The sequence below is a fragment of the Emydura macquarii genome, unplaced genomic scaffold (assembly GCF_026122565.2).
Source record: "Emydura macquarii macquarii isolate MOO-44397 ecotype Brisbane River unplaced genomic scaffold, CSIRO-AGI_Emac_v2 contig_1551, whole genome shotgun sequence".
Taxonomy (NCBI): Eukaryota; Metazoa; Chordata; order Testudines; family Chelidae; genus Emydura; species Emydura macquarii.
The window spans coordinates 23,793,848-23,820,823 of NW_027131688.1; the positions used below are offsets into that span (position 1 = coordinate 23,793,848).

General features: G+C 40.8%; 2 protein-coding genes across 4 annotated transcripts in view; one reads left to right on the forward strand and one right to left on the reverse strand.

The window, feature by feature from the left end:
- Positions 1-22,039, forward strand: part of CCDC85C (coiled-coil domain containing 85C) — a 144,261-nt gene extending 122,222 nt beyond the window's left edge. For both annotated transcript variants that reach the window (XM_067555077.1, XM_067555078.1), the window contains 3 exons: positions 12,278-12,373; positions 16,271-16,369; positions 18,359-22,039. In XM_067555077.1, coding sequence (XP_067411178.1) covers positions 12,278-12,373; positions 16,271-16,369; positions 18,359-18,448 — 285 coding nt within the window. In that variant the 3' untranslated portion in view covers positions 18,449-22,039. The remainder of the gene's footprint in view (positions 1-12,277; positions 12,374-16,270; positions 16,370-18,358) is intronic.
- Positions 22,040-22,230: 191 nt separating this feature from the next.
- Positions 22,231-26,976, reverse strand: part of CCNK (cyclin K) — a 28,400-nt gene continuing 23,654 nt past the window's right edge. For both annotated transcript variants that reach the window (XM_067555075.1, XM_067555076.1), the window contains one exon: positions 22,231-23,566. In XM_067555075.1, the coding sequence (XP_067411176.1) occupies positions 22,959-23,566 (608 nt within the window). In that variant the 3' untranslated portion in view covers positions 22,231-22,958. The remainder of the gene's footprint in view (positions 23,567-26,976) is intronic.

The following is a 26,976-nucleotide window of genomic DNA, read 5'->3' on the forward strand; positions in this document are numbered from 1 at the left end:
AAATCTATTTTTCATTATTGATCTGGTCTTGAGCAAGAGACTTCTCAGGACATGGGCTTTCTTTACAGTTTTGACCAACGTTTGTCATAGTCTTCACATGAAGTCGATCACTTGTTCGTGCCTACTGTGCATCAATATGGCACCTGGTGTTCATTTCTGTAGTAAGTTTGTTTTTGTCTGTTGGGGTTACCAGCCCCTTGCAAAATGTAGGACCATGTTTCTTTATTCATGGTTCGGAGCAATCCATATGTTTACACTTCCCGCATCCTCCACCTAATGGTGTACTTGATAGATTTGGATGATCCAAAGACAAAATGAGATGTTGTTTATTTATTAACATATACTTTTATTCGGTGTGTGATTATTTTGTAACAAATCACCTTTACACTGATTGAATGGAAGAGGAGCATGGGAGGATTTCCTTGCCTCTGGGGTTCATCTTCCTTGATTTTGCTACCATGTACTAGCCAGAGATATCATGTACCTTATAAAGATACTTCTGAAAAGTGCATTTTCTTTTGCCATATGGCAAGTGCATTATTATTAAAAAAAAATAAAAATAAATTAAAGGCTTATGTGTGTGTAAGCACTTAGATACCGTGGTTATGGGTGCTATAGACAATCCTGAACTGATACATTGGGTATCTCCTGAGCCTGCTGCTAAGGTTGTGGTGGGAGGCAGCATGATGGTAGTTACATCACAGCCCCAACGAGAGTCCTGTCTTGTCCTCTTTAGTTGGAAAGAGGGTGGCTCCAATGCAAGACATCTTTGATATGAGGGCTGGTATGAGAACATGAATTTCTTTTCCTCAGTTCCTTGTGGGGAAAAGTGTTAAGTTAAGGATCTGTGGTAGACCAGCATATCCAATGAAATCAGAGTTAAAGAGGAAACTGTGACCAAAATCTGTTCATTCACACTGGGAATCTCCATTAGTCACTTAATTAGCTGATAATGTAGTAAAGTAAATTCATTAATATCTATGAGCAGAATCTGATCCAGTGTCCATAAAATTAACCTTTCTTACAGTTGTAAAAAGAGGTGAGAAATGGCTTTGGATTCTTATATGTATTGTAGCATCAGAGGTATTTGAAAGAAAGAGATCAGATCCCATTGTCTTAAGCATCCCACAGCTCTTCAGTACACACTCACAAATGAGTGGCTTGCGGGTCCTTCAGCTGGTGTGCAGAGGCACCATCCGCAAAAGAATGATTTGTTCTCCTTTCTGTTTCTTCAACCTCTCCCAAACAACACCAGTCTACAGCCCTGCTAGCAAGGGAGGAGGGTAAACCTGTGTGTGTGTGTGTGTGTGTGTGTGTGTGTGTGTGTAAATACACAGATTAGATGTTTTACTCAATTTCTTAATGATGTGGAAGGAATTTCTGCAAGGACATTGGTCAGTTATTAAATACAATCCTATTTTGAGGCGATCACATCACTAAAGAGCATCGTCCCATATGTGCATTCAGTAACCACTGATTTAATGGGAGCTATCTGAGTAGATCTGAAGACAGGATGCAGCCTATTGGGTCCATTGATTGCCTCTGCTCTATAGCAGCACTTGCCTAATGATCACAGTGCCTTTTTACACAAGAGGGAACAATGAATGAAGAGCACGACAGAAGGAAGCTCATTCCTGTTGAGGTCGCTGATAACACCATGATGCTACTGAACAGAGAGAAATCCAAGGTAGCGCTTTCACTGCCACAACAATAGAGAGTGAAGGAGGGAAAATTAAATAAAAGGATTGTTAGGCGAGTGATCGAATTTGCGGTGCAAGAAATGGAATTTTAAAACTTCAGAGAGCATGTTACAAGCCACCAAGAATAAGCTAATATATTTTTAAAGGTAGTAGTCCTTTATCAGCAATTATTATTAAATCTCTAATCAGTGGGTGGTGTGTCTCCACAATGCCCCGAAAGAACAGAGCTGTCTAAAGACAGAGTTTATTCGATTTCACAAACAACTTGGAAATCACATTTCCATTTAACATTTTTTGTGTCTGTTGTTGTCAGAAGTAACCTCTAAGAACCAAAAGAGATGAGAAATCAATCTATTGTGGCTTTGAGCTTTTTGATAGCACTTTGCAGATAGTTCACTTCCTGCCCTGTGTATTAGTAGGATGCCATTACCTATTTCCACCTCTGGGGGGAGCCCTTGCTTTCAGTCTTCCACAGGTCTCTCAAGAGGCTGTTTATCTGTAGAGACAAAGCCAAATACGAAATACACAGTGGTATGTGCAGAAAAGAAAGGGGAGAGCTGAGGAGAGATGTTCCTGAGACTATCTAGTACAGTATTTGCCACCCCCAACCATTCCAAAATCAGCCCCCCCAAATCATGAGATTGGCTAAAAGAACATGAAAACTTAAAAATAACATTTTTATTTGCCTTCTGTTTTTTGGGAGTATTTAGGGTTTTACATTTTCCCACTTTTTCTCTGATTCATTTATTTATTTTAAATTAAAGCTTTTAATCACCTGACTCCAGGAGCTGGGGTTTTAAGAAAAATAATAAACGTTGCGAATGTGACAAACTCATGAGAGTTGACAACACCTTTGGGGCACAGCCACAATACCTTTCTAAACATCAAAAGGAGAGCAGAAAAATCCTTAATCTTTTTAAAACGAACTTCTTTTTATTTTAAATCTGGAAATATTATTTTAAGAGTGCTTGATTTTTTTTATTTTTAATTAAAATATTTAGTCTTTTTCAAAATATTCCAGTCTCCTCTTCAATACGTCAACACACTGTAATTGTCTGTCCATGGAAAATTGGTATAATGTTGTTGTCAATAGTATTCAGAATTCTTTTTTTGCAACCTTTATTGCCTCACTGTTGTTTGACTGAAACGGCTCTGACTGTAGCATGCTAATACCAATTTGTATGATTTTTGGAAGACCATGATGTCTTTTTGGTGCCGTAAAATTCTAAAGCAGTGTTATGTTTTTTAGACAGCGTAGATTGAACTCGGGTCTGTTACACCAGTCTAAATCTAAACCACAGTGGACTTACTTGGGTTTACAGTGCTGTAACCAAGAGCAGAAGTTGGCCCAGTGAGTTGAAAGCATTGTGGAGTTCCATGAGAATGGAACTCTGCCCAGCATTAATGCTGTTCAGGTAGGTAGATATCAAACATGCCCGTTGCATATGAGAGCTAGTTGCAAAGGATGTCCATGCTTTCCCTCACCCTCCTCTGTGCAGTCCCATAAGAGCTCTTGTCCCCTTGGCACATCGATTCAGACATGTGACAGTGTGAGACAACATAGCTGGAGGGAGAGGAGTGGTCTTCTTCTTGATAGACTTGACATTTACGACTGTAAGGCAATGAAGCAGTTAAATTGTTTTTTATTAATCAAACGGGGTATGTAAGCCCTTTTTGTTGCTTAAGTAGATTTCACTAAAGTCTGCCAAGGCCCTGAAGATACGTTTTGTCTGACTAGTCAGTGTCTGAGCTGTGCAGACGGGCTCTCCCTGGCTCCTGGACAGACCCAATGGTTAATTCATGGATTTGAGTATTTACATGGCCAGCTGCTCAGTATGATTAATGGGAGGCAAATTAAATAATGCTGAAGGAGATTAGCATCTGGAATAAAGTCCCTCTGAATCTGAGATGGAAGATGGTTCTTGTTTTCACTTGCTAATGCCAAGGACCACTGGTTCATTTGCTTCAGTAACAGCAGTGAAGAGATTAGCAGCATTCAGTAATAGCCTTGTATTCAAGACATAAACTCTTTTTCCATAGTATATCACCGTACTTCCCTCTGAAGAATGTGTTTCTCGTGTTTGTACCCTGTAGCAGCCATGATGCTTTTCACAGTTGTAAACATAACGTAACTTGACTTAAAGATGTAGGACGTGCAGCCACGTAAATGTACAGGGGATGTGGGTTTTTTATTTAAAAAAAATAATCCTGCAATCCGTCTGAATAGTGGGCACATGCTAAAGCAGTGTCACCATTACTGTGGATCAACTGCCATGCTGGTAGATAGACAAACTGGGCAAATAACTGTTCAGAACAATTCCAAATAAGGTGGCATATTCCCAGCTGCTGTAAAGTTATATTGTACTCAGAGAAAGGAGAGAGGATAGTGGGGTTGGGGATTGATGCATTGAACAACAGGATGGCAAAAAGGAATGGGCTAAAGTTGGTCAAAAAAGCAACTGTAATGGTTGCTGATTAATATCTCCTCCTAGGGGACGCTTAACATGGTTGTCTTAAGGTCATGCTGTCACGAGAAGAACTGATCCTCTTTACATGCACCACATAGAGGCAGGAGTGTTCTACAGGCATGACTATGTAAAGTAAGAGAGAAACGGGCTTCGAAGGGAGGGGGAAATGTCAGCTCAAAATCATGTCATGCTTGGAATACACAGTGCACTGTCTCTTCGTTTCAAGCTTAACCCTTCTGTGCTTGCAAGGCAAAGAATGGCAAGTAAGAGTCCCAGCTCTGAAAAGACAGCTTCCACAGATTCATCAATTAGATGCTGACAATTATATTTATATTGAAGGACCCAGAGAATTTTTGATAGAAACCTTATTTCTGATCCTCAGGGAGTCTGTTATTAGGCCTTTTGTATATTCAATGTAAAGACTAAATCTTGTGAGCAGCTTAATAATACAGGAAAAAACAGACATAGGCAGAAATAGATTTCCCCCATCTCCCTGGTTTGGGTCCTGCCTGAGCCTTATTGAGCCTGTGGCTTTTCTGCATCCAACACAGCTCCTGGCCTTATATGCTCTCAAAATGGGCACATTTTTTCCTAGCAAGGTAGATAGGACTGAAAGGAGAACAACATTTTTGGTAAGTTCTCTTGGAGTTGCCACTCAGTGGGTGGTGGTGATGTGTTAAAGCTGGACTGTGGAATTTCACTTTGTTTCTGAATGAATCACCTTTCATTTGAAGCTAAGAAAGTGTTGTTGTGTATTTACCTTTGACATGTCTTCTGCTTAAGGCATGTATTTGCAAATTAATTGTTGTATAATTAATTGCTGTGTAAGCTTGGTAAATGCAGATTTTATTTAGTTGCTAGTTCTGAGACACCACAATGTTTTGGGATGTTTGTCTTTCCAGGGCTCAAGTTTTTAGTGGGCCTCCCTGATTGCTCCAGCAGAATTTGCAGGCACATCCATTTGCACATGCAAAATGAATGATTGCAAATCAGATCTCACTGAGTGAGCCTTCAATTATATATATAATTTTTACACAATGCATGTGGTCGCGATCACCATCACATGCATTCACATTTCACAGGCCATTGTAAAAACTGACTTTACATTGCACTTGTGAATATAGCTAAGCTCTGCATATACCAAAGGTTGTTTCCATAGTAACTAATGTACTTCAGAGAGGGGGTGAAGAGTAAAGAGGGGGGAAAAAAAGGACAAGTGGTATAATGTGTGATGGTGTGGCGTGTTAGAATAATATTTCCTGCAGTATTGATTCCTATCAAGTCTTTAGGATTTTTAACCACACACAGGACATGCAACAAAAAGGCAGCCAGCTCATTATTAATTCCTCCCCTCACGCAAAGTAGAAGAACCATGCACAGCAGAGAAGATTGAGATTTGCATTATGGCCTGGACTGGGACTCCAGTGTTCTGGGTTCTCTTTCTAACTCTGCCATAGAATTTCTGTGTGAGCTTGGACAAGTCACTGTATCTCTGTGTGCCTCAGTTCCTAATCTGTAAAGTAAGGATAATGTTATTTCCCTAACGTTCGATAAATATTCCTTATCGTTTATTCATACGATAAATTCACAAACGTACATGAAACTCCCAGATACTATGCTGATGGGTGCCATAGAAATACCTAGAAATAAACCCAAACAGAGCAAAGCAAAGCAAAATGAGCACAACAACCAAAGACAAATAAAAATCCATTAACTTGAGTTTTATGTGAGTTGTAGGGGGAGACATGCCTATTTCACTTGTAGTTTTCTTTGGTCAGTCACATAGAAATAAGCATCCCATGTGATCACAGTTATCTTTGTTTTTCTGCAGTTTGAGTTATATTATTTGACCATTTTGGATTTTTTTCATCTGGATTTAAGTACAAAATTCTTCTTTTTTTTTTTTTTTTTTTTAAATCAGTGGCCAGTATTTAGATAAAGCAATACAAAGATGTAAAATTCAGAAGCCTGGAAATGTGGACACAAACTCCACTTCATTATTAATAGTCTAAAAAGCTGTCAACTCCTGGGATCTGTGTGGACTATGACTGTCCAATCAAGCAAAACCCTTATTAAAGTTTTCATTCTGATTCTGAAAGGTAGCTGATCTGTTCAGGAGCCAGTAGCACAATTCCTGGCAGATCAAGAGTAGACATCTTGAAACTAAGGTAGAGAGAGGGGGGGGGGTGTGGGGTGTGTGTGTGTGTGTGTGTGTGTGTGAGAGAAATGGATATAACATTAACACTCAGAGTAATGAACTAAGAAGAAAGAGATCTTCTGTCTTTTTCAAATCCCATGAGAAATGTTGTAAAAGTTGCTCATCACCATTCTTCTGTTCCTTTTGACTGCCAGAATGTATTTTAAAAAATCATCTAGACTTCATTTAACATTTTAACATTCAGAGAGTTTAATCTTAAACATTCTGATAAAATAATCCTAAACCAGAGAACTGCTGACTTGCCCCCACACTGCAAGACCCCAGAAAAATGTGCATTTCTAATGAACCCACATTTAAGACCCCTTTCTCCATGTGGATGATATTGACGCCTGGATTCTGGGAAGGAATGGTAGAAACGACCCTCTGGCTATTATATAATATGTTCACAAAAGCAACAACCTGAAACCACTAATGCGACAGAAACGTGCAATTGTTGTTCTGCTAAACTGGCACATGAACTTGCCTACTATACCATAGAATGTACACAGACAGGTTAATGTGCTGCTTCTGTAGTGTGACCCTGGCTGTAAAAGGGTAAGGAGGAAATAAAGGAAAATGTAAGAGAGAAACAATTGAGAAGTGCCAGCTTGAAAGAGCAGTAAGGGCTTAGATTACTACAGAGATGGGAGCCTCAGAAGTGGCTTAGACAGCTCGGGCTCAGCTATAGGAGCCCTCCAAATAATATGGCTGTGTTAGCCGGCTAATCTGCTCCAGTCACAAGACTTCTACTACCACCTCTATGCTGCCGACCTGAGTTTTCCCTCCATACTCCTGACCCTTTGCCCTCCATCCAGTCTCGTATCTCTGACTCTTTCTCCCCATTATCTCTTCTTGCTGGATGAAATACAACTCCCTGTCTTTCCTTCTTCGCCCCTCCTTCCCTGCCCTCCCACTGTTCTTCCGGCAGAGGAGGGCTGCATTCGGGCTGTTATCTCTGACTCCTTCCACTTCTCTCCCCACAGATTGTTGCTGTCAGTAAATCAGTTGCTGCCAGTTTTTCCTCTATAACATTTCCCAGATCTGGCCATTCCTCCTGCCAAGACCTTTGTCACCTCTCACCCTGATTACTACAGCCACCTCTTCTTTGGCCTCCTTGACACTCACCCCAGCCCAGAAAGCCACTGAGAGTCTATCTAAGGTACTTATATGGCCCACATTACCGTAATCTCTGAGCACCTCATTTATCTTTAAATGTATTTATCCACACAGCACCTCTGAGAGCTAGGGCAGTGCTGTTATCCTCAGGCTCGGTGATGAGAGGGATGGGGGGCAAAGGGGACAATTGCCCAGGGACCTGGCAATTTAAAAAGGCCCGGGTCTCTTCCACCCACACTCCACTCCCACTCCACCCCTGGCCCTGCTCAGCCCCACTGCTCGCTGCGTCGCTTCTTTCCCCTGCTCAGCCTCCCCGCTGTCGCTCGCCGCTTGTGTCCCTCCTCTTCTCCCCCATTCACCCCCCTGCCGCTGACTTGTCACATCCTTTCCCCCTCCCCCACCTGCCACTCAGTCCTCCTGGTTGTCGCTTGCCACCTGGGAGAAGGGGAAATGTGGAAGAGAGGAGCGGGATCAAGTGGGAGGGTTGCAGTGCCAAGCGGGAGAGGGGAGGCCTGGGGCGGAGCAGGGGTGGGCGGGGCCACGGGCAGAAGAGGCAGGACAGGACTGTTCTGTCCTGGAGCCTGGAATTGCTGTCAGTGGGCCTGATTATCCCCATTTAACAGATGGGGAACTGAGGTACAGAGAGACTAAGTGACTTGCCCAAGGTTACCCCAGAAATCTGTGGCAGGGTGGGGAATTGAATCCTGGTGTCCTGAATCCCAAACTAGATTCCTAACCACATCATCCTTCCTCCAAAAACTCTTCACTTTGTCTAAATCTAGCGGCTCTTCACATCCCTTCACTGGCTTCCCCTCTCTCCCTGTGAAATTCATGCTTCTCCTCACCTTCAGGAACCTACCCAACTAGCTCCCCATCTCTCTCTTCATTCTTTTCTCCCCTGACTTTTTTCTTAGTTATCTTCACTCTGCCAAGCTGACATCCCTTTCATGTTTTTACTCCACTCCCATCTCTGTGACTTTTTCCGTGCTGCCTCCTGTGCCTTTTCAATGTATGTTGACAGCACACAAACAGAAGTTAGATAAAAACATATGAAAGGCTCGTTCGGGGAAGGCTGCAATGTGTCTACTTTCTCTCTTAAAATCCAGAATCCTGATCACAAGAACCAAAACCAGGGAGAGGCAAAGCAGGCTGCTTCTGAAGGCAGCAAGGCACAACTCACCCCATCTTGCTCCAGGCTGGCTGTCTGCAGACTGACTAAGATTGCATGTTTCCCTACAGAGCCCCCTAGCTTGCAAGCAGAACCAGGAAACCCCTTGCACTTGATAACCTGTAATATTTCACACAGTTTTCAATACACCACATCCATCCCAGCTCTCTGTATTTATATGTTCTTCTCCTCAAAACCCATCCTGAAGACTCAATTTGTGAAACTACCAGACCTACCATACTCTGCTACTCATTCACACTGCTTTTAGTGTCCTGCTTTCTTCTTTCTAGCATTTATATGTTCTTCACTTAGTTTTTGAGCCCTTTGGGTTGCGGACTTCGTCTGTAAAGTGGCTTCCCCTCTGACACTGCCATGACACTGCAATAATTACTAACACGAAGCCTAACCTGAGAAGCAATGATCATATTTGTCTTGGAAAGGAAGCCATCCCAAAATGAGGCTATGAATGGGCAGGATCAGGCCCCTTTCCTTTGTTACATCTCCATCACTTAACATTGGGTTTTTTTTAAGGACAAATTATCTGTTGGCAAAAATGGGTATAGCTCCAGTGACTTCAGGAGGGTTGTAGCCGTTGACACCAGGAGAAAATCTGTTCCTGTGTGTATGTATTTTTTAAAGGATTCAATATATACAATTTGTCTTTAAATCAAATGTACACTAAGGGCATTGTAGAACTAATAACAGTACTTTTTTTTTGCATGTGGGTGTGGTAATTCATTGGGCGTGTTTTGGAAACTCTTTCTCTCTCTTCTTTGTGGCTTATGTTTTCTTCATGCTCGTTTCCCACATTAGTTTTAAGAGTGGTTACAATCATAGCTCAGTGTAGTAGTACTATCAATGCCTGAAGTAGGAAGAGAGAAAGATGCTATTGTGCTTCCTTTCGGGGGAGATCTTTGATTGTGGTCAGAAAGCCTTGTTCAAGATTGTTTATATTTCCATGGTGAAAATGAAGATTCCTCTTGTAATGATCAAAAGGGTTGTATGTTAATATCTTGCAGGGTGTTTACTGTGTTCTAGGCAAGGGGAGCTTGAATCTGCGCCGAATCCCCCCCTTGCCGCCGCCGAGAAACCCCCTTGCCGCCGAATCCCCCCCTTGCCGCCGCCGAGAAACCCTGACGCTGCTGAACCCCCCCCTGCCACCGCCGCCGAAAAAGCTCGCCACCGCCGAATCCTCCCCCGCCGCCGAGAAACCCCGCCGCCGAGAAACCCCCTTGCTGCCGAATCTTCCCCCCCGCCACCGGAAATGGTCAAACGGCGGCAGGGCTTCAGCGGAGGGTATTGATCCCTCCACGCAACCCCGCCTATTTAGTCGGATGAAGCGGTACTTGACCTGACTGTACCTGACCCGAGGTTGAGAACCGCTGCAATAGAAAATGATGTGTGACCACCAACTCATTTCACAAGGCCACAGAACAACCATCTCGGCTAGATGGTTTTAGGTCACTACTTTGGTTAAATTCAGACCATTGGTCTAGACATAGAATCATAGAATATTACGGTTGGAAGGGCCCTCAGAAGGTCATCTAGTCCAACCCCCTGCTCAAAGCAGGACCAACCCCAACTAAATCATCCCAGCCAGGGCTTTGTCAAGCTGGGCCTTTAAAAACCTCTAAAGATGGAGATTCCACCACCTCCCTAGGTAACCCATTCCAGTGCTTCACCATCCTCCTAGTGAAAAACATTTTCCTAATATCCAACCTAGACCTCCCACCCTGCAATTTGAGACCATTGCTCCTTCTTTTGTCATCTGCCACCACCGAGAACAGCCTAGCTCCATCCTCCCTGGAACCCCCCTTCAGATAGTTGAAGGCCACTATCAAATCCCCCCTCACTCTTCTCTTCTGTTGACTAAACAAAACCAGTTCCCACAGCCTCTCCTCATAAGTCATGTGCTCCAGCCGCCTAATTATTGCCCTCCGCTGGACTCTCTCCAATTTGTTCACATCCTTTCTGTAGTGGGGGGGCCCAAAACTGGACACACTACTCCAAATGTGGCCTCACTAATGCCAAATAGAGGGGAATAATTACTTCCCTCAATCTGCTGGCAATCTCTTACTAATGCAACACAATATACTGTTAGCCTTCTTGGCAACAAGGGCACACTGTTGACTCATATCCAGGTCCTTTTCTGCAGAACTGTTGCCTAACCAGTTGGTCCCCAGTCTGTAGCTGTGCATGGGATTCTTCCTCCTAAGTGCAGGACTCTGCACTTGTCCTTGTTGAATCTCAGATTTTTTTTTTTTGTCCCAATCCTCCAATTTGTCTAGGTCACTCTGTATCCTTTCCTTGCCCTCCAGCGTATCTTCCACTCCCCCCAACTTCGTGTCATCTGCAAACTTGCTGAGGGAGCAATGAAAGAATCCCTGGCCATCCTATCTTATTATCCTGGGCCCAAGAAACTGGGTCATATTCAGTTTCGTTATCACTCTATATGAACATTTTTTTAAAATAAAAACAAAGCACTTGAAAAAGTAAAGTCACTGTGACTCACAGCTGAAATGCATGAGAGATGAGAACAACCTATTGGCCTCTGCTTGGTATAAAAGATGATGGGATTAGACGGTCTTTTTAAACTTAGAAAAGATGTAATGAAGACCCAAATGCATGGTATGGGCAGAACATTCCTGTAATCCTGTCACTCTGTCATCCTAATTTATGATCACTGTCCAACAGAATAATCATTCTTTGTGTTTCCTAATGGATGTGAAGACTAAATATGAGTTCGTCAATGGATTCATTGTTGGTTTCTCCGGGTATTACAGTGCAAATGCACAAATAGGAAGGACATGAAGAGTGCATCTTGCTGAATAAGGATATTGTATCTTTTATAATTCAAGAGAGAGACCTTGAAAAGGAAAGCCCATATCAAAAGTGTTTTATCAAGCTGTTTGCATATTTGAATTCTTAGGAAAATAGCAATTTTTGTATCTTTCCCAATGGAATCCTAAACACAGTTGAGCTAGAGAACATGTTTTGGAAATAATCCCTACCAGCATCAAGTTTGGACGTCTGTTTGTCTTCAGATTACATTCCAATTCTTTTTACAGCTGAAGATGGGTACTTGATGCCCATTTGAAAATGTTGCTGAGGAACCAATAAAAACTGATGCCAACTATTATTTTCATGCCGGATACTCTATAGCTTCTTAATAAAAGTCATGGTGTGCCTGAAAGTTATCATGTTTGCAATGTTTTCTCTATGACAGGGTTGGAGAACTCTTTTGGCCTTGTCTAATGCACAGAAGTTGGACCAATTAAACTAAAATGGTTTCTTGAACTGATTTAGCTAAACTGATACAAGTCCTTATGAGGAAACACTTAACTTGGTTGACTCTTCCTTTATATGTGTTAAGCTACAACAGAGTCAGCTGATGTTTATCCACACAGAGTATGAACTAGTTTAATGAAATCAGTTTCAGAACTGGTTTTAGTTAAAATGATGCAGCTTTTGTGTGCAGATAAGCCCTTGTCTTTGTCTGAGGCTGATGGAGAGTTAGATTTGGGGTAGTATTAATGCAGTTTTGATCTTCCAAGGTATTTTCTTCCTCTCATTTAATGAGCTCAGTTAAAAATACTTAAAACTTGTTTTTTATCTATTGTTTCAACAGGGCCCAGCTCGTATGACTCCTGATCTTGCTTCCTCTCCTGTGGCAGGATATGTCCCCATGGGTCAGAAACCGGAGGCTGTGGTGCATGCTATGAAGGTAGGTCTGCATTCAATCCCCATGTCTCATTGCTCCCATGTGCAACAAGTGTAGAAACGTCATCTGGCATTTTCTCTAATAATGGAATTCTAGTAATCAGAGATGGAAGAGAACTACTCAACCAGATTATTACTGACCCTCAGCCATGCCACCTTCAGCAATTATCTCATCACACACTTACCAGCTAAGCAGGATCAAGTGTGGCCAGCTTTTGGTTGGGAGACCTGCAAGGAAAAGTCACGATACTACAGGTTACGGTGTTGGTTACCTTTTGAATTCATCAGTCCTGGCTGACCAAAGCCCCAAGATGGCTTTAGGAAGCACTGGGTGCCATTTCAGAATGAGAACCAGACTGAAGGTCTTACACATGTTTGGTCATCGAAAAGCCTGTGGAGTTCTCATATTAGTAGGGAGCATTTTTTGTGATTATGTAACAAACCATGGCTTCTCTCACACTGATTTGTCACTAGTGATCGAAACTAGGACCCTGCCACTTCAACAACAAAGAGGAGACACTGTTGCCCATGTGCTTACAAAATTCACACTCAAGACCTGGGGACACCCACTCTTTGACAAATGATGCTATTTCCAATCCTACTGTTTAATATAATGGAGATCTGTCCCATATTGATGTTGGTAGCTTCAGGCTAATTAGAAAGTTCTCTTTAATGAGCTTAAAGAGCAGAAAGGGGCGTGTTCCTGAATATCAAATGCAAACATCTCCTGAACTTCAGATGAAACCAATAGTTGAATTCAGGACAAAATTTCATGTTAGGATCTATCCCTAGTTTCAAGAGTGGTAATTTGAGCAATCTAACCTAGTCCCTGTTGAATGTCTGAGAAGTCCTGACAGGAGTGCATGGGGATGAGTGGTATAATGGTGTTGGACTAGACAATGCAGAAATAACTTCCTGGTCTTCCAGACGTATCCCAGTGTATGACATCCTCTTATTGGAACCTTTTCCACAGAATGCCTTTCTAAGGTTGGCCCTTTTAGATATGTCAGAACCCAGCAACTGTCTCTCTACCGCAGCCTCCTTCAACTGGTTGCTGCTCTTTTTCATCTAGTAAATACTCTGAGCTGCTGTTACATTTTCATCCAATTTTCCCTTCCACATACCCAGAGATGGCGCTATATTCTCAGGAATGCCTAACACTGCACAAAGGAGGGGTGTTCTTAACTGCGGTTAGCTGAAATAACATGACACAGGAATTTGGCTTTTAAGTCAGATTAACAGCTACAGTTCAACCCTATCGGGCAGCCTGGGGTTGACCTTGAGCAGCTAACGCAAGCGAAAAGCTGAGTTTCTGTGTCTTCACTGCTATTTTAACCCAAGTTAACACTTTTTTTTGCAGTGTAGACATACCCTCACAAGGGATTTAGCTAGGGCTGGGCTTGGAAACTTGCACACCTCTGCCTGCACTGCACTTGAATTCACTGTACCTATTGATTTCAGTTTAATCACTTAAGGGCCTATCCTTTGCTATTTATGCGGCAGTATTATGATAAATAATAGATTGCTCCTCCCTTGATAAATATTTCTTCCGACACCCTAGAAGAAAATTCCTCCGCCTTTCAAACAGCCCACCACTCTGCCAGTGTCTGGAAGAAAGGCTGAGTCTTGCAGCATGACTGGAAGGTTAACACATTCAGGATGTGGCAGACCAATGGCTGGGGCAAACACCAGTTTATGGGGCCCTTTCCATAGGATGCCCTGCCAGCCACTCTCCCCCTGTTTATAGCAAGGGATCTCCAACCTGGGTGGCTGTGCAGATCCCAAATGGAGCAGTGGGCCATGGGCTTGGGGAGAAAGATGTGTCTCTTGGGTAAATGGGTCCGGAGTCATTCGGAGCTTTAAAGATTAAAACTCTCAGCTTCTGTCTCTTGTTGTCTGACCCCATTTAAAAGCCACTTCATTGAAAACAAAGAAATAAGCGCTACAGATCCTTAACACCACATGAATTTGGGAATGTAATTTGAATTTAAATTGAAATAATAGAAAATATAGTAAACATTCTCCCTTTGGGACTCGTGTGTCTGAAAGCTCGCTGACTGATAGAATTGGACACTGGATCCTATGTGGAAGTTTTAATTAATCTACACCAAAGTCGCTTTGGACATTTACCCTGCGGAGACAGCCAGTGTTTGCCTTACAGCCAGACATTTCTGGTGGTCTGACTTGGGATTTGATTGTACAGGCTGTGTTGCTTTCCCAGCTGAGAGTTTGTGGCGTACAGATGCCAAACAAGCTTGTTCAAAGTGCGAGTCCAGCTGGATCTATAATTAATCCATTCCTTCCTTTTTAATAGGAAAATAGAAGTTTTATTTGTCAGGGCTCAACTGTCTTTCACGTGCTCCATTAAAAAGGCTGAGGTTAATTTAGGTAAAGTTAACGTTTGTGCACAAATTCCATTGGTCCCAGATATGTTAGTTAAACTAGTGAGTGGCTGGTACATTTTAAAAAGTAGGTTAAGGGCCCTAAGAGAATGACCTATTTTTATAACTGAAACATTTAGCGTACAGCAGGATTTCTGTTCTTGAACAGACCAATGAATAATCTAGGCTAGTATCCTATTTCTAGCAGTGGTCAGCGCTGGATATTTCAATGAAGAGTGAAATCCATCCCTGTAATGCATCTAATCCTGCAGTTCACTTGCATGCTTACACTTATGCTCACACACACATACCTGCTGTAAAGGTGAGGGTGTTGCATGTGTATCCCCTTAATATAAGATTGAGGCTACATGGTGTATGGTTTAAAAATCTTATTCCGAGGAATCTGAGATGATCGTATTATGCATGAGTAGCAAAGCCATGAATGAGTTATGTAGGTCAGTGAAATTACTATTTAGTGTCATACAATGACGTGCTTTTATTCATGCAATGGATTTGAAAGAAAAAGCTGTTTTAAAAAACGTTTTAGAAGGTTTTTAATGTGTGTGTTGGTGCCGTTTTTGTGTGTCTCTACCTATAAAGGCAGGTGGCTTCAATACCATGAACCCTGCTACCTGGATATCGGAGAAAATGAAAAACTCTTTTTAGCAATCTCTAAGCATGATCTAAAATCAAGTTTTTATACATAAAAGGAAGTGATTTTAAAAAGACACAGTTCACTTGACTGGAGGCAATGAGTCAAGAAAATGAGTTACAAGTAGGTTCAGAGATCCCCCTTCCCCCGTCCCTGAGGCCCCTGCCAATTTTTGTGCTTTTACAATCACCTTTTCCTTTTTTTAAATGCTGTTCTCTCCCTTGTTGCTGTGTAAAAGAATCACAGCTACAGTAAGAGGAAATGAATGACTAAGGCCCCCCAATCCTGCAAACGTTTACACATGTAACTGCATAAATATCGTGGGCCGACTGACTGTCACGAGAGAGAGTTAAACTGATTACATTCACACAGGAGGAGACAGTCCCTGTCTTGCGGCGTTTACACTGGAAGGCCTGGTCCACATACAGGCTTTTTTGTGCCAGTTTAACTACTTTATTGAGGGGTGTGATTTGTTTGTATAGTTAAAGCAGTACGTGCAGGTATAAAGGACTCTTACACCAGTATAGCTTATTCATGTACATTCACGGGACTAAGCTAATAATGGTATGAGCATCTTTACCCAGTAGAACTGCATCTACACTAAAGAACTGAACTGCTTTAAGTATACCCATTTCAGACCAAGATAGGTAAAGTGGGTGGAGATAAGTCCCAAGGTTCTGCTTCTGTCCACGATGATCCATGGATTGAGTGCTGCACCAATTGAAGGGAATGCATGTTTGTGGGAGCAGCAGTTTATAGGAGTGGGGATGTGGCAGGCCACATCATTTTAAATCCTAGCGCGTGTCCTTGCAGATGATGCATTTGATCTTTGAGAAGTATAATACTTTTGCAATATGTTTGTCTGTAGGTCCTTGAAGTCCATGAAAATTTGGACAGGCAAATGCAAGATAACTATGAAGAAGACCTGAGTGAAAAGGAGAAAGCAATTGTTCGTGAAATGTGCAATGTAATAACTCTTTATTTGTAGTATTTTATATAGTGTTATTTTGGTCCTAATGTTTTGTAATATGTTACCTTGTAGCATCTGTTCTGTGTGCTTTGTTTGCCTCTTTGCTTTGTTTGCTTCTTTTGTTTGAAACCCACAGAGAAATTCAGTCATAAGGAAAACTGAGTTGAAGCTCTGCTGACTTCCTGTATTGGCAGAAGCCAAATGTCAAATACCTGAACACTTAATGTGATGCATTTGCCCAGAAGAAACCTAGTGCTGAGCTGTCTTAAAGGATACGGACACTACCTGCCCTACTCATTTCCTGGGAGAGAGTGGTTTATCCTATTAGGCCTGACTGACAGTTACGCAACTGTCTTTACCTGGCTAGGAGGTTTCAATTTTCAGCCCTGTGTACTGATCTTGATTTGTAAGCAGAGCTTCCTTTGATGCCCCTGAGAATTACATGGTTGATTAAAAGTATAGCTTGACCTTTTTGCCTTAATTTAAACATTTTAGGGTATTTAAAGTCATACAACATCACTCAATTTCTATCTGCAAACCATAATCTGATGTCAGAATTAGAATCCTCTTGTCTGAATCCATTAGGGGTGATTACATGTGATTTTTGGCACTGCTAACGTGTTTGGCCTAGCAACCACATCGTAAACGGAGGTTGCCACATATTGTAAACTGAGCATTTATGCCAGAACTTTGCTCTGTATGAGGTGTGGCTGCATGCTGCTGTTCTACTACTTTTTATTCCAGGCAGAAAGATCTAATAAGAAAAATGAGGTGGGTACACACTGCGGATGAAAAGTGAGCTTTGGATTTCTGCTAAAACATTGCTCAAGCGGAGAGTCATGTGTTTTAGAGGGTTTTCTGCTTGACAAGGTAGTGTTTCCCAGAGCAAGGACTCCGATGGAGTATTCTCTTTGAAATCCATATTGAAGGTCAGAACATCAAGTGGGGCCTTTTTTGGTGCTTTAGAATTGCAGAGGAAGCAAATCTCTCTGCAAAGTTTTTTAGCAGGTTGGTGACGGTGTGTTTTGAAACCTCTGGAATGGCACAATGATGCGGAAATGTGATACGACTTGACTTATGGCAAATATTCATGTATTATTTTGATGACTACATTTTTACAAAGATGTTGTTGGGCAGGAAGACCGGAAACTGTTCAGTGTGAATTTTCTTTCTTTCCCCACCCAAAGAATGAACAAATTTAAAGGACTAGCCCAAAACTTGCCCCTACGCATCTCCAACCCTGCAAAAAACGGTTTAAAAAAACCCTTTTTAATTCCTGAATATACAAATACTAGTTTAATCCCCTGCAGGACAAGAAGTGCTTCACTTTAAGGATCCGGGATTGCAGGTAAATTCCTGCATTGAATAACAGTGACCTCCTGTTTTGTGCGGTTTGTTTGGGTTTTTTGTAATGCCATTTTTTTCTAGTAGAAGAAGTGGAAGGTGGAATGTTATGATTTTGTGTCTGCACTTCAACGAACTGTGGGTTGGCTGTAGGGTTTTTGTAGAGATAATTTTGTATGTGTAAACTGGAAGTGGCTTTTAGATCCACAGCAGCATCCTTTTCCAAAATGTTGCTAATTCTTGCCACTTCCTACACACTCTGCCCCTGCTTTCCTTACAAGAGTCCCGCTTTCCCCAGTGGTCCTCTGCTCTGTCTTTAACCATTCATAAACTCTGCTTTTAAAGGGCATAGTATCTGCACTGGATGGGATCTTTTGGGGATATCTATTGAAAGGAAATACCACTTTGGTAAGCATGCTAGTGGTTGACCTAGCGTTGAATGTAGTTTCTGAACCTAATGTACTGGTTTTAGTTTCAAGAGAGATGATAAACACTTCAAATCCTTTGTGGTAATTTAATGCTGAAGTGCCATCTAATGGTCATATGTAGAATTGCAACTCTGCTGTAGGAAACTGCCTATTTTGACATCCAGACAAATAAAGTAGCTCATCAACTGCAATCTTTCTTCCCTCTTTCTCACAGGTTGTCTGGCGAAAGTTGGGTGATGCAGCAAGTTCCAAACCATCCATCAGACAACATCTTTCAGGAAACCAGTTCAAGGGTCCATTGTAGGAACGTCACATTGAAAACTAGAAGCGACTCTATAAAGAATCAGAGTTTCTAGCAGCCAGTTCTGTTTTTTCTCTAACTGTCTATAGTGTAAATATGGCAGCTAAAGGCTTAGCCTCCAGCCTATGATCTGGAACCAATGTTAAATGGATTATCCATCCTATAATGGCAGACTTGTGTCACTTGTAGTGTAGTGCAAACCTGCTTTGTTGTATGGTCTGTATGTAGAATTACCGAACGAGAATTTCCAGGAGGAAAAATGGAACCCTAACCTGTGGAGGAATTATTTTTTATTGCTTCTGTCCACCTACTTGTTAATTGATTCACAGTTAGGCTGGTGGATCTATGCAGCATGTTTTTGGATTCTCCCAAGAAAACAAAAATCTGAATCAGTTGGCTTATTGGCCCTTTACTGAGCTGCTAAAATTGCTTGGAGGTCCTTATTTTTGGGGGATGATATGCAATGATTTTCAAGAGCTATCCTATAAAATACTTTGTGGAGTGATTAAAACACTGAAAGCACCTTGTATGTTGTACCGTATTGACCATGCCATTGGTTTATTTCAGCTGCTAGTGAATTGATTTTCATGGAACAAATGATAGATATCTGCAGTCATAATGTGAATAATTTTCAGTCATTTAGCCACAGTCCAGTATTCAGTATGAATACAGTAACACTGTAAAGCTTTTATTGTTAAATACTTAGGCAAGAACAGCTTTCCCACCAGCGTGGCTTAGTTTCTACAAGATAAGTGTCTCTCTTGGATCCTAGTATTTCAGTCTTGACTTGACATTTCACTTACATAAGGAGGATTTGTTTTTTAATGTCCTTGTTGAAATACTAAACTAAACTGGTTACTTCATGATGATGTAAATAAAGCAACAGCCATTCAAAGCTGTGTCAAAGTTATATCAACATAAGCTGTCAAATGAGGCTGCTGCTGCTGTCATCATTTAAGCTTTATTTTTGTTAAACCAAAATGGAATGGTTTTTCCTTCTAACTGGTGTATATAAAAAGAATGGGAATTTATATTTTGGTATTGTGGAGTAGCTGCTTGTGGAGCTGTAGCAAGATTTTGACCCCTTTCTATTCCATCTTGTCACAACATCTGGCCCTGTATTTCATGAGATGTTCTCCCTCTCCCCCGCCCCATAGTCTACAGGAAACTGGGCTTTATTAGTAAACCTGCCATTGTAAAATAAAACTTAAATAAGTGTGTGTAGGCTCAATGCCACCTCTTCAAAAAGCATTGGTTTTGGTGATTAGTTTGAAGCTTTAATGATTTCAGTTGTTGTCACTTTAGGGAAGTCAGTCACAGCTACCTAAATGCAGTTGAATTAGTAGGAGGAAGTTGTTGCTATTTGATACGGTTGTTTTGTATTAGCTGAGTTCTTGACTCTGGTTAGCGTGTTAGTATGAAGCACCTACAAATAGCTATGATGTCAGTCCTGCAGGTTCTCACACGAGTGAATCGTTCCAGTGTCTTTAATGAGACTGGCCGCCTGAGTAAGGAATTTGCAGGATTGAGCTCTCGATCGCTAACCAATAACTAGAGAATGAATATCAACAAAATAAAAATTAAGCAGCAAGTGTCAAAACCCCTCATTATTCACTGTAGAAGGAAGAATGGGCACTGGTAGCTGAGATCAGTGAGTTATTAGAAACTCATCCAATAGCAGTTCACTTCCTACTAAAGCATACCTAAGCTGGGTCAGCCCCTATTTAGCCGACTAGATGTAACTCTATACGAGGGTTATGCAGTCCGCGTAGCCTGGAAGAAAATATCCTAGTAAATGGCACTCTGTCTACCTTTTAAGAGTTGACCTCTAGAGCATTCTGAATTTCCTCTTCCTAGCTTTTCATTTTGCCCATTTTCATCCTGTTACTGTCTATAGTATCCATCAATTCCTTTTCTTTCTTTCTCATTCTGTTCAATTATACACTGAAATTTTCTTAATACAAAGGGTGTATCAGATGTATATATATGGCCGCTTTAATCCATCTACATGAAAGGCCCTTGTAATTATGCCTGTGTCCAGACTCTGGATTGAGTATAATTGGGCAGAATTGATTTACTTCAGCAAATTTCAACTAAAAGCAGCAGAGGTGTTGCCAATTTGCGGAGTGTTAATTCTATTGATAATAAGCTTGCTTTTCTCTGAGTATATTAGACTAATAAATAAACATTTACTGATTCCTCTCAACAGGACTGAGAGTTAAACTAGCCAGTTTACTCCTCTCACTAGTTCTGAAGTGCTCATCCAGATTTTCTCTTAATCAGATCTATCATTTTGTAGCTTCAAGCACTATCAGTATTCTGGTTCCACTTGCAGATCTCAAACTTTTAAACAAAGGGGCAACAGCACTAAACCTGAGGCTTGGTGTATGATGTAAACCCCAGAGAACTGGCTTGCTTACAGGGCAGCCATGATTTTAGTTAAATCACCGAAGGATCCTTTGTATTATGAGGCTAGAACTATATTTTGTATGATTCTACTTGGCAGCAGAAGTTCCAAATGCAAGATGTGCATTGTAGATTTTTATAGAAATATGTGAAAGCTAGTGCTGTATGTATTTTTTTTTTTTTTTTTTTTAAAGTTTGCTACTCTTTGTATTTAGCTCCATTTGAGCTAAAAAAAAACCCCTGTCTTCCTGGGGGAAAAGGACACTCAATGACATTACAGAATGACTTGGGTGCTAAACTTTCAGTTGTCTAAAAAGATGTTTTATATGCACATTTAAATTCACTCTTTACTATGCTCTAGGTCTACTGTGAAAACTACCTGAAAAACTTTGTATAATATGTTGGAGGGACACCCTCCCCAAAATAGTGGCCATTATGTTGGTATGGGGGGGGGGGGCTACTGGCCCCAGTTTATTTAGAGGCTGCAAATTCTGTAGCCCTGAGACCAGCAAAGCTTCTATTGACTTCAAATAGAGTTTTGCTTGCCTTAGGAAAGCAGAATCAGGCCCTTGTTTTCTTTGACTGAAGTGAATAAGATTTTCACATAAGCTTTTTGAAATGCTGTGGTGTAACCAACTTCATGTGGCTCTTTGCACCTTTAATAAGAAGACTGCTGAGCCCAACCTCAAAAATGGCACATTTTATCCAAATATTATTAGATATAAATCAGTGTTAAAGTGACCTTTTATCTTTTTAGAAACTGGGTGGGGAAAAAGTACTACTGATCTTTTTCAAACAACGTGCATGACTGTAAAGTGATAAAATTGTATATTTTTCATAATGTGGGGAAAGTCTATTTGTGCTGCTTTTGGAAATCAGTTTGAAGTTTGATTTCTGTTAAACCTGTGATCTTACAGCCCTCCTATATTTTCTGTATGATTTACAAAAAAACCTGGATTAAATTAGCACCCGCTGTTGTGTACATAGCAAAATCTTTAGACATTAGCACGCATTTATACCTTTTATTGAACCACTTCGGCTTTTGGGGGGGGGAGAAAAAAATAGTACTCAGCTTTTTTTTTTGATAGTGTGTGTAAAACATTCATTTGAAATATTTTAGTAAAAATGAAGTATGAAATTGTGATAGTGTATACTTTCGTTGAATAAAATAAAGTACATTCTTTGTAAGCGAGTTGTGATGCGTCTAAATTTTGATAGAATACTGCTGCAATATTCTTGAAATGAGTTAGCATGAGATGTTAAACACCTACATTGCAATAAGATTTCATCTTGCAGCAGTATAAGCATGAATAGTAGGGACACAGGCGATGTTTAGAGCTAGTGGGGACAAAAGATTTAAAAAAACTTGGAAAAATCCATTAAATTCAGATCCAGTTTTATTTGGGTACAAGTGAATGAAACAGTCCTATTTATAACCAAGGTGTAAATCACACGATGTTGTTACATTCAGACTTTCACACTTAGAAAAAAATATATATTTATGTACAGGCATTTGCAAATAGGTGTAAACATACTTAATTTTTCAAGATACCAGTACATTGCAAGGCAAATATCTCAAAATGATTTCAGTCAGCTAGGGGTTGCAAATATATATATATATAAAATAAAGTAGCTCTGATGCTTAACGCTAAGTGTCACTGGAAAGTTACTTAATGAAAATGGCCTTTTTACTCTAAATGCAATTTCAGGAGATCTGACTATTTTGATACTCAAAAGTAGGCACCAATTTCTAGAAGGAAATTTACTTACTGATATAAGGGAGCCCATAGGGCTGGTTAACGTCACTAGTACAAAATAATCCAGTGCTGCAATAACACAAACAACTTAGTCTGACAATTTAGATTTAAATCAAATGTATAAACTTAGATTTTTAATTAGCATTGCAGTATCTATACTAAAAGCCTATATATCTTGCCCTTAACAATACTGCAAATAGGTCTACTCAGATTCCATATCTTTATATTCCTTAGCAAACCCTAGATTATACAAGTTACCTTCCTATTTGTCTTTACAATATGGTTGCTGCTCAATTATTCTGCCTTTTAAACTACTCAAAATTAAAGGATAGTTGTACACAATTCTCATGCTATCTCATCCATGTAGCACGTCCAAGTCCTGCAACAGGTGGCATACCAGGTGGTGGTATTGGAGGTGGTACTGGTGGTTGTCCACCAGGGGGAACTGTGGGAGGGGGATAACTGGCTGGTGGCATTCCTAGTCCTGGAGGTGGATGAGTTGGAGGCAGGCGGGGAGGTGGAAAGTTAGGATTGTAGGTAGGTGGAGGAGGGTACCCAGGAGTAGGTGGTGGGATATTAGGGGGTGGGAATGATGTAGGTGGAGGTGGAGGAACAGGTGGAGGAGGGTTAGGAGGATACACGTGAGGATGATATGGTAAATGAGTTGGTGGTCCATAAGCTGGTGGCAAAGCTCCATAGGTTGGTCCTTCGGTTTTCATCATTGACTGAAGACTCTGATATCCTTCCCCTGACATGTAAGAATTTGTAGTGGACATCCCCGTTATGTAGCTGGAAGGTGGAGGTGGTGGAGGACGATGAGGCAGAGGTGGTGGCTGATGTACTGGTGCAGGATGAGCTGGAGGAGGAATCTGGACCTTTGGCATGTCTACAGAGTCCACTGTAGTAGTTTGCTCTGCTTCTCCAATTGAAACTGCAGTTGTCAAAGGAAGCTTACGCTCTGTAACAGACAAAAAAGCTTCATTTACTTTTCTGTAGCACAGCCAGGACTACCTACACTGCTATGTTTTTCTCCAAATGTCTTCATGCTGCACACAGTAGTTTGCTCTCTTTTGGTTTGTTCTGCAGCTAAAACATTCGGAAATCACATGCAATAAGACCGTCAAAGGTCAAAATGCAGAAGAAACTGCAGATACTCCACAGTGAAAATTAATATTTATTCCTTCCACATTGTTGAGATTGTTCAATATTGTTCTATGACAAGCACAGATAGACTGGATGGATTTAGCCACAACAGCTTAGCAGATGTTTAGGAACGAAGCCACCAAATGCCTTTGCTGACACTACCTACGATATCTTTAATTATTACCAGGAAATAAATCAGATAAATGCAAATGTGCTAGAATGAAAAGAATTTGAGTTGGGATTTGAATTTCTGTACCAGTTTTGATTCCTCTGTTAGAATTTTCTGAGTTGATTGAAGCTAATGAGATTATGGGAAAGTTTACAGAAGGTCACAGTATATGCTACTGTTTGCCACTTCCATGTTAAGTAAACATATTTAACCTTTTAAGAAAAGAAAAGATAAAGCTTATTCCTGGCTATGCTGATTTTATTGTGAAAACATTGGCTGTCTATAGACACCTAAAACCAAATGTGTTACTTTGCAATTTAACATTTCTTGTTACCCAGGTCAGATTTTTATAAATAATCGTCAGGTACCCTGTAAGAATGTGTGTACAATGCCAGCTTGCAGAAACAGCAGACTGATTGTGAGCCCATGTCTGCTGGGTTCTAGATCACTAAATGCAACTACATTCAAGAATATCTTGTCTGCCAATCTGCTGACAGCAAAAGCTCTTTATCTGTGGCTTTCCGCCCTGACAGTAAACCCCACATGTCCCAAAAGCTAGATGCAAAGAAAAATCTAAAGAGCAGAGGCAGCAGGAAAAAAACTAACCAGAATATTAGTTTTCAAATGTAGCCATTCCACATGCAAGGGGCTACCCCCATGTGAGAGAGTGAAACAGGCAAACCTTAGGAAAGGGTTACAAAATTTGGATAATTTCCTCTGAGCATTCCTCTCCCAACCACCTTGTCTAATAATTTATATTATTCCCTTCCCCTACCACAAAAACCCTAACTGGCATAACATCACCCCCGTGAAACTTAAGGCTGATTCAACAAAAGATGGGAGAAAGTTAAACAGATCAAAGCTGGTTTGAGCGAAGGGCAAACTAGTGTCTTCATATTAGGACTTAATGGTAGTATTTTCAGATGCGTGACTGATGGAAATAAATTTGTTACACAAAGCTAAGGCACATGTCCCATTTCTACACAGAATAGTGCACTTTTATAAGTACAAAACATCTTTTCACTGAAAAAGCTCTACAGGGGCAGGTTTACAGAGCAGCCATTTCACTGCTGCCCAAAAGTTGAACTAAAATGGCAAAGCAAAATGCAACGAAAAGTTGCAATGGACAAGCCTGCACACGCTGTTCTTTGGCTGTGGAATAAGCATTCTGAATTAGAAGGCTGCTTCTTTTACTGATCGCCAAATCAGAATGAACCATCCTTATAGTTAGAAAGTTTTTCCTAATATCTAACCTAAATCTCCCTTGCTGCAGATTAAGCCCATTACTTCTTGTCCTACCTTCAGTGGACACGGAGAACAATTAATCACCATCCTCTGTGTAAGATCAGTCTTAAGATATCTTAAGGCTATCAGGTTCTCCTCAGTCTTCTTTTCTCAAAACTAAACCTACTCAGTATTTTCACCAGTCCTCTTAAGGTCAGGTTTTTAAAACCTTTTATGATTTTTGTTCCTCTCTTTGGGACACTTTCCAGTTTGTCCACATCTTTCCTGAAGTGTGGCACCCAAACCTGGACACACCACTCCAGCCAAGACTTCACCAGTGCCGAGTAGAATGGGAAATAACCTTTGTGTCTTACATATGACACGCCTGGTAACGTACCCGCAATACTCCTTGCATTTGTGTATAGACATCTCAGCTGTTGAGTAGATTCCCCCTGTATTATTGTCCTCCACTTGTTGTTACTATGTTCCTGTTATAATTTATCATTCTTCTCTCTCCTGCCCACAACTTCTAGCTCTCTGTCAAGGTCACCTTTTTGACAACTACACTCAACAGTAGAATTGTTACCCAGGAGTCAGTGTTGCAGATTAATAAATCTGCCCTGGAAGAGCTGCACTGTCAGTTCTTGAATTTGATACCTGAAGACATTTCCCAAATCAGTTAATAAATTATAAGAAAAACAAAACAAAAAAACCTTTGCCCAGGCAGCATACTATTTTTCAATTAGTTAAACTTTATGCAAAAAGTTCTTTCAAACATCTGAGTCTTCCTTACTGAGGACTAAGTCCATGGCAGATTTGAAGTTTCAAATTTGCAAGTACCTGAAAATAGGATCAACGAAAGTTCCTATTCCAGCACAATTGTTGTAGGAATCCTACATTTTTAAGGAGTTCAGTAGTTGAAGTGCTAATGTATAGAATAATTAATTTTGTATAGCCTTCATAAAAGGGTGACAGGTGCCATACTAGCGTCAGAAAGTAGTTTCAAATCGACTCATAATATCTCTTCAGAGCACACACCTGAACATAGTTTCTAATTCTTATACAGTGCCAACCAGTAAGGGATGTTCTTTTCCTTGGCTGATTTCCCAAAAGAGAGCTTGATCTGCCTAAGAACCCTGTAATGTTCCAAAATGCCATATGTTTGTGAAAGAAATTGTAGTACTGTGCTTCCAGTGCCTTGATACATTAGCTGTCCTTCCACTGACCCTGAGATATGACATAAATATTTTACAGTGCGTGCTATATAATGCAACTTAAAATGACAGCTCCTAACAGGGGACAACAAGAGACAGAAGAACACAGTGGCAGGATGTGCTTAGTACTATAAAGAAGAACAGCAGCAGCTTTTTTTCCCCTTTCATGTATAAAATTTCAGTTAAGTGTGAGGACTATTTTAAATCTATATAAATCTGGTATGTGCATCACAACTGCACATACCTATCTTCAAAAGAAGTGCCCGTTATTTTAGGACAGTGGAAAAGCAGGATCTGTTCACTATATTGAATTGTAGAGAAGCCAGCCTCTATTTTATACTCAAATAGGTTATCAAGGGAGGTTGCAGAATCCCTCTCATTGGAGGTTTTCACCAGTAGATAAATAGCTGTCAAGGATGGTGTCCCTTCAATGCCCGGAAAGCCTCTCAAGGTTCCTTCCAGCCCTACATTTCTGATTCTCTGATTTTCAGGTGCTTGATAAATTTCTCCACAGATTATCACAAGTGGTACAGAATATTTTGTAACCTTGAATCTTCAAGGTTACAAAGATAGAGCCCACCAAAGTTGGCGGAGAAACCGTAAGTCATAACCTTGTGT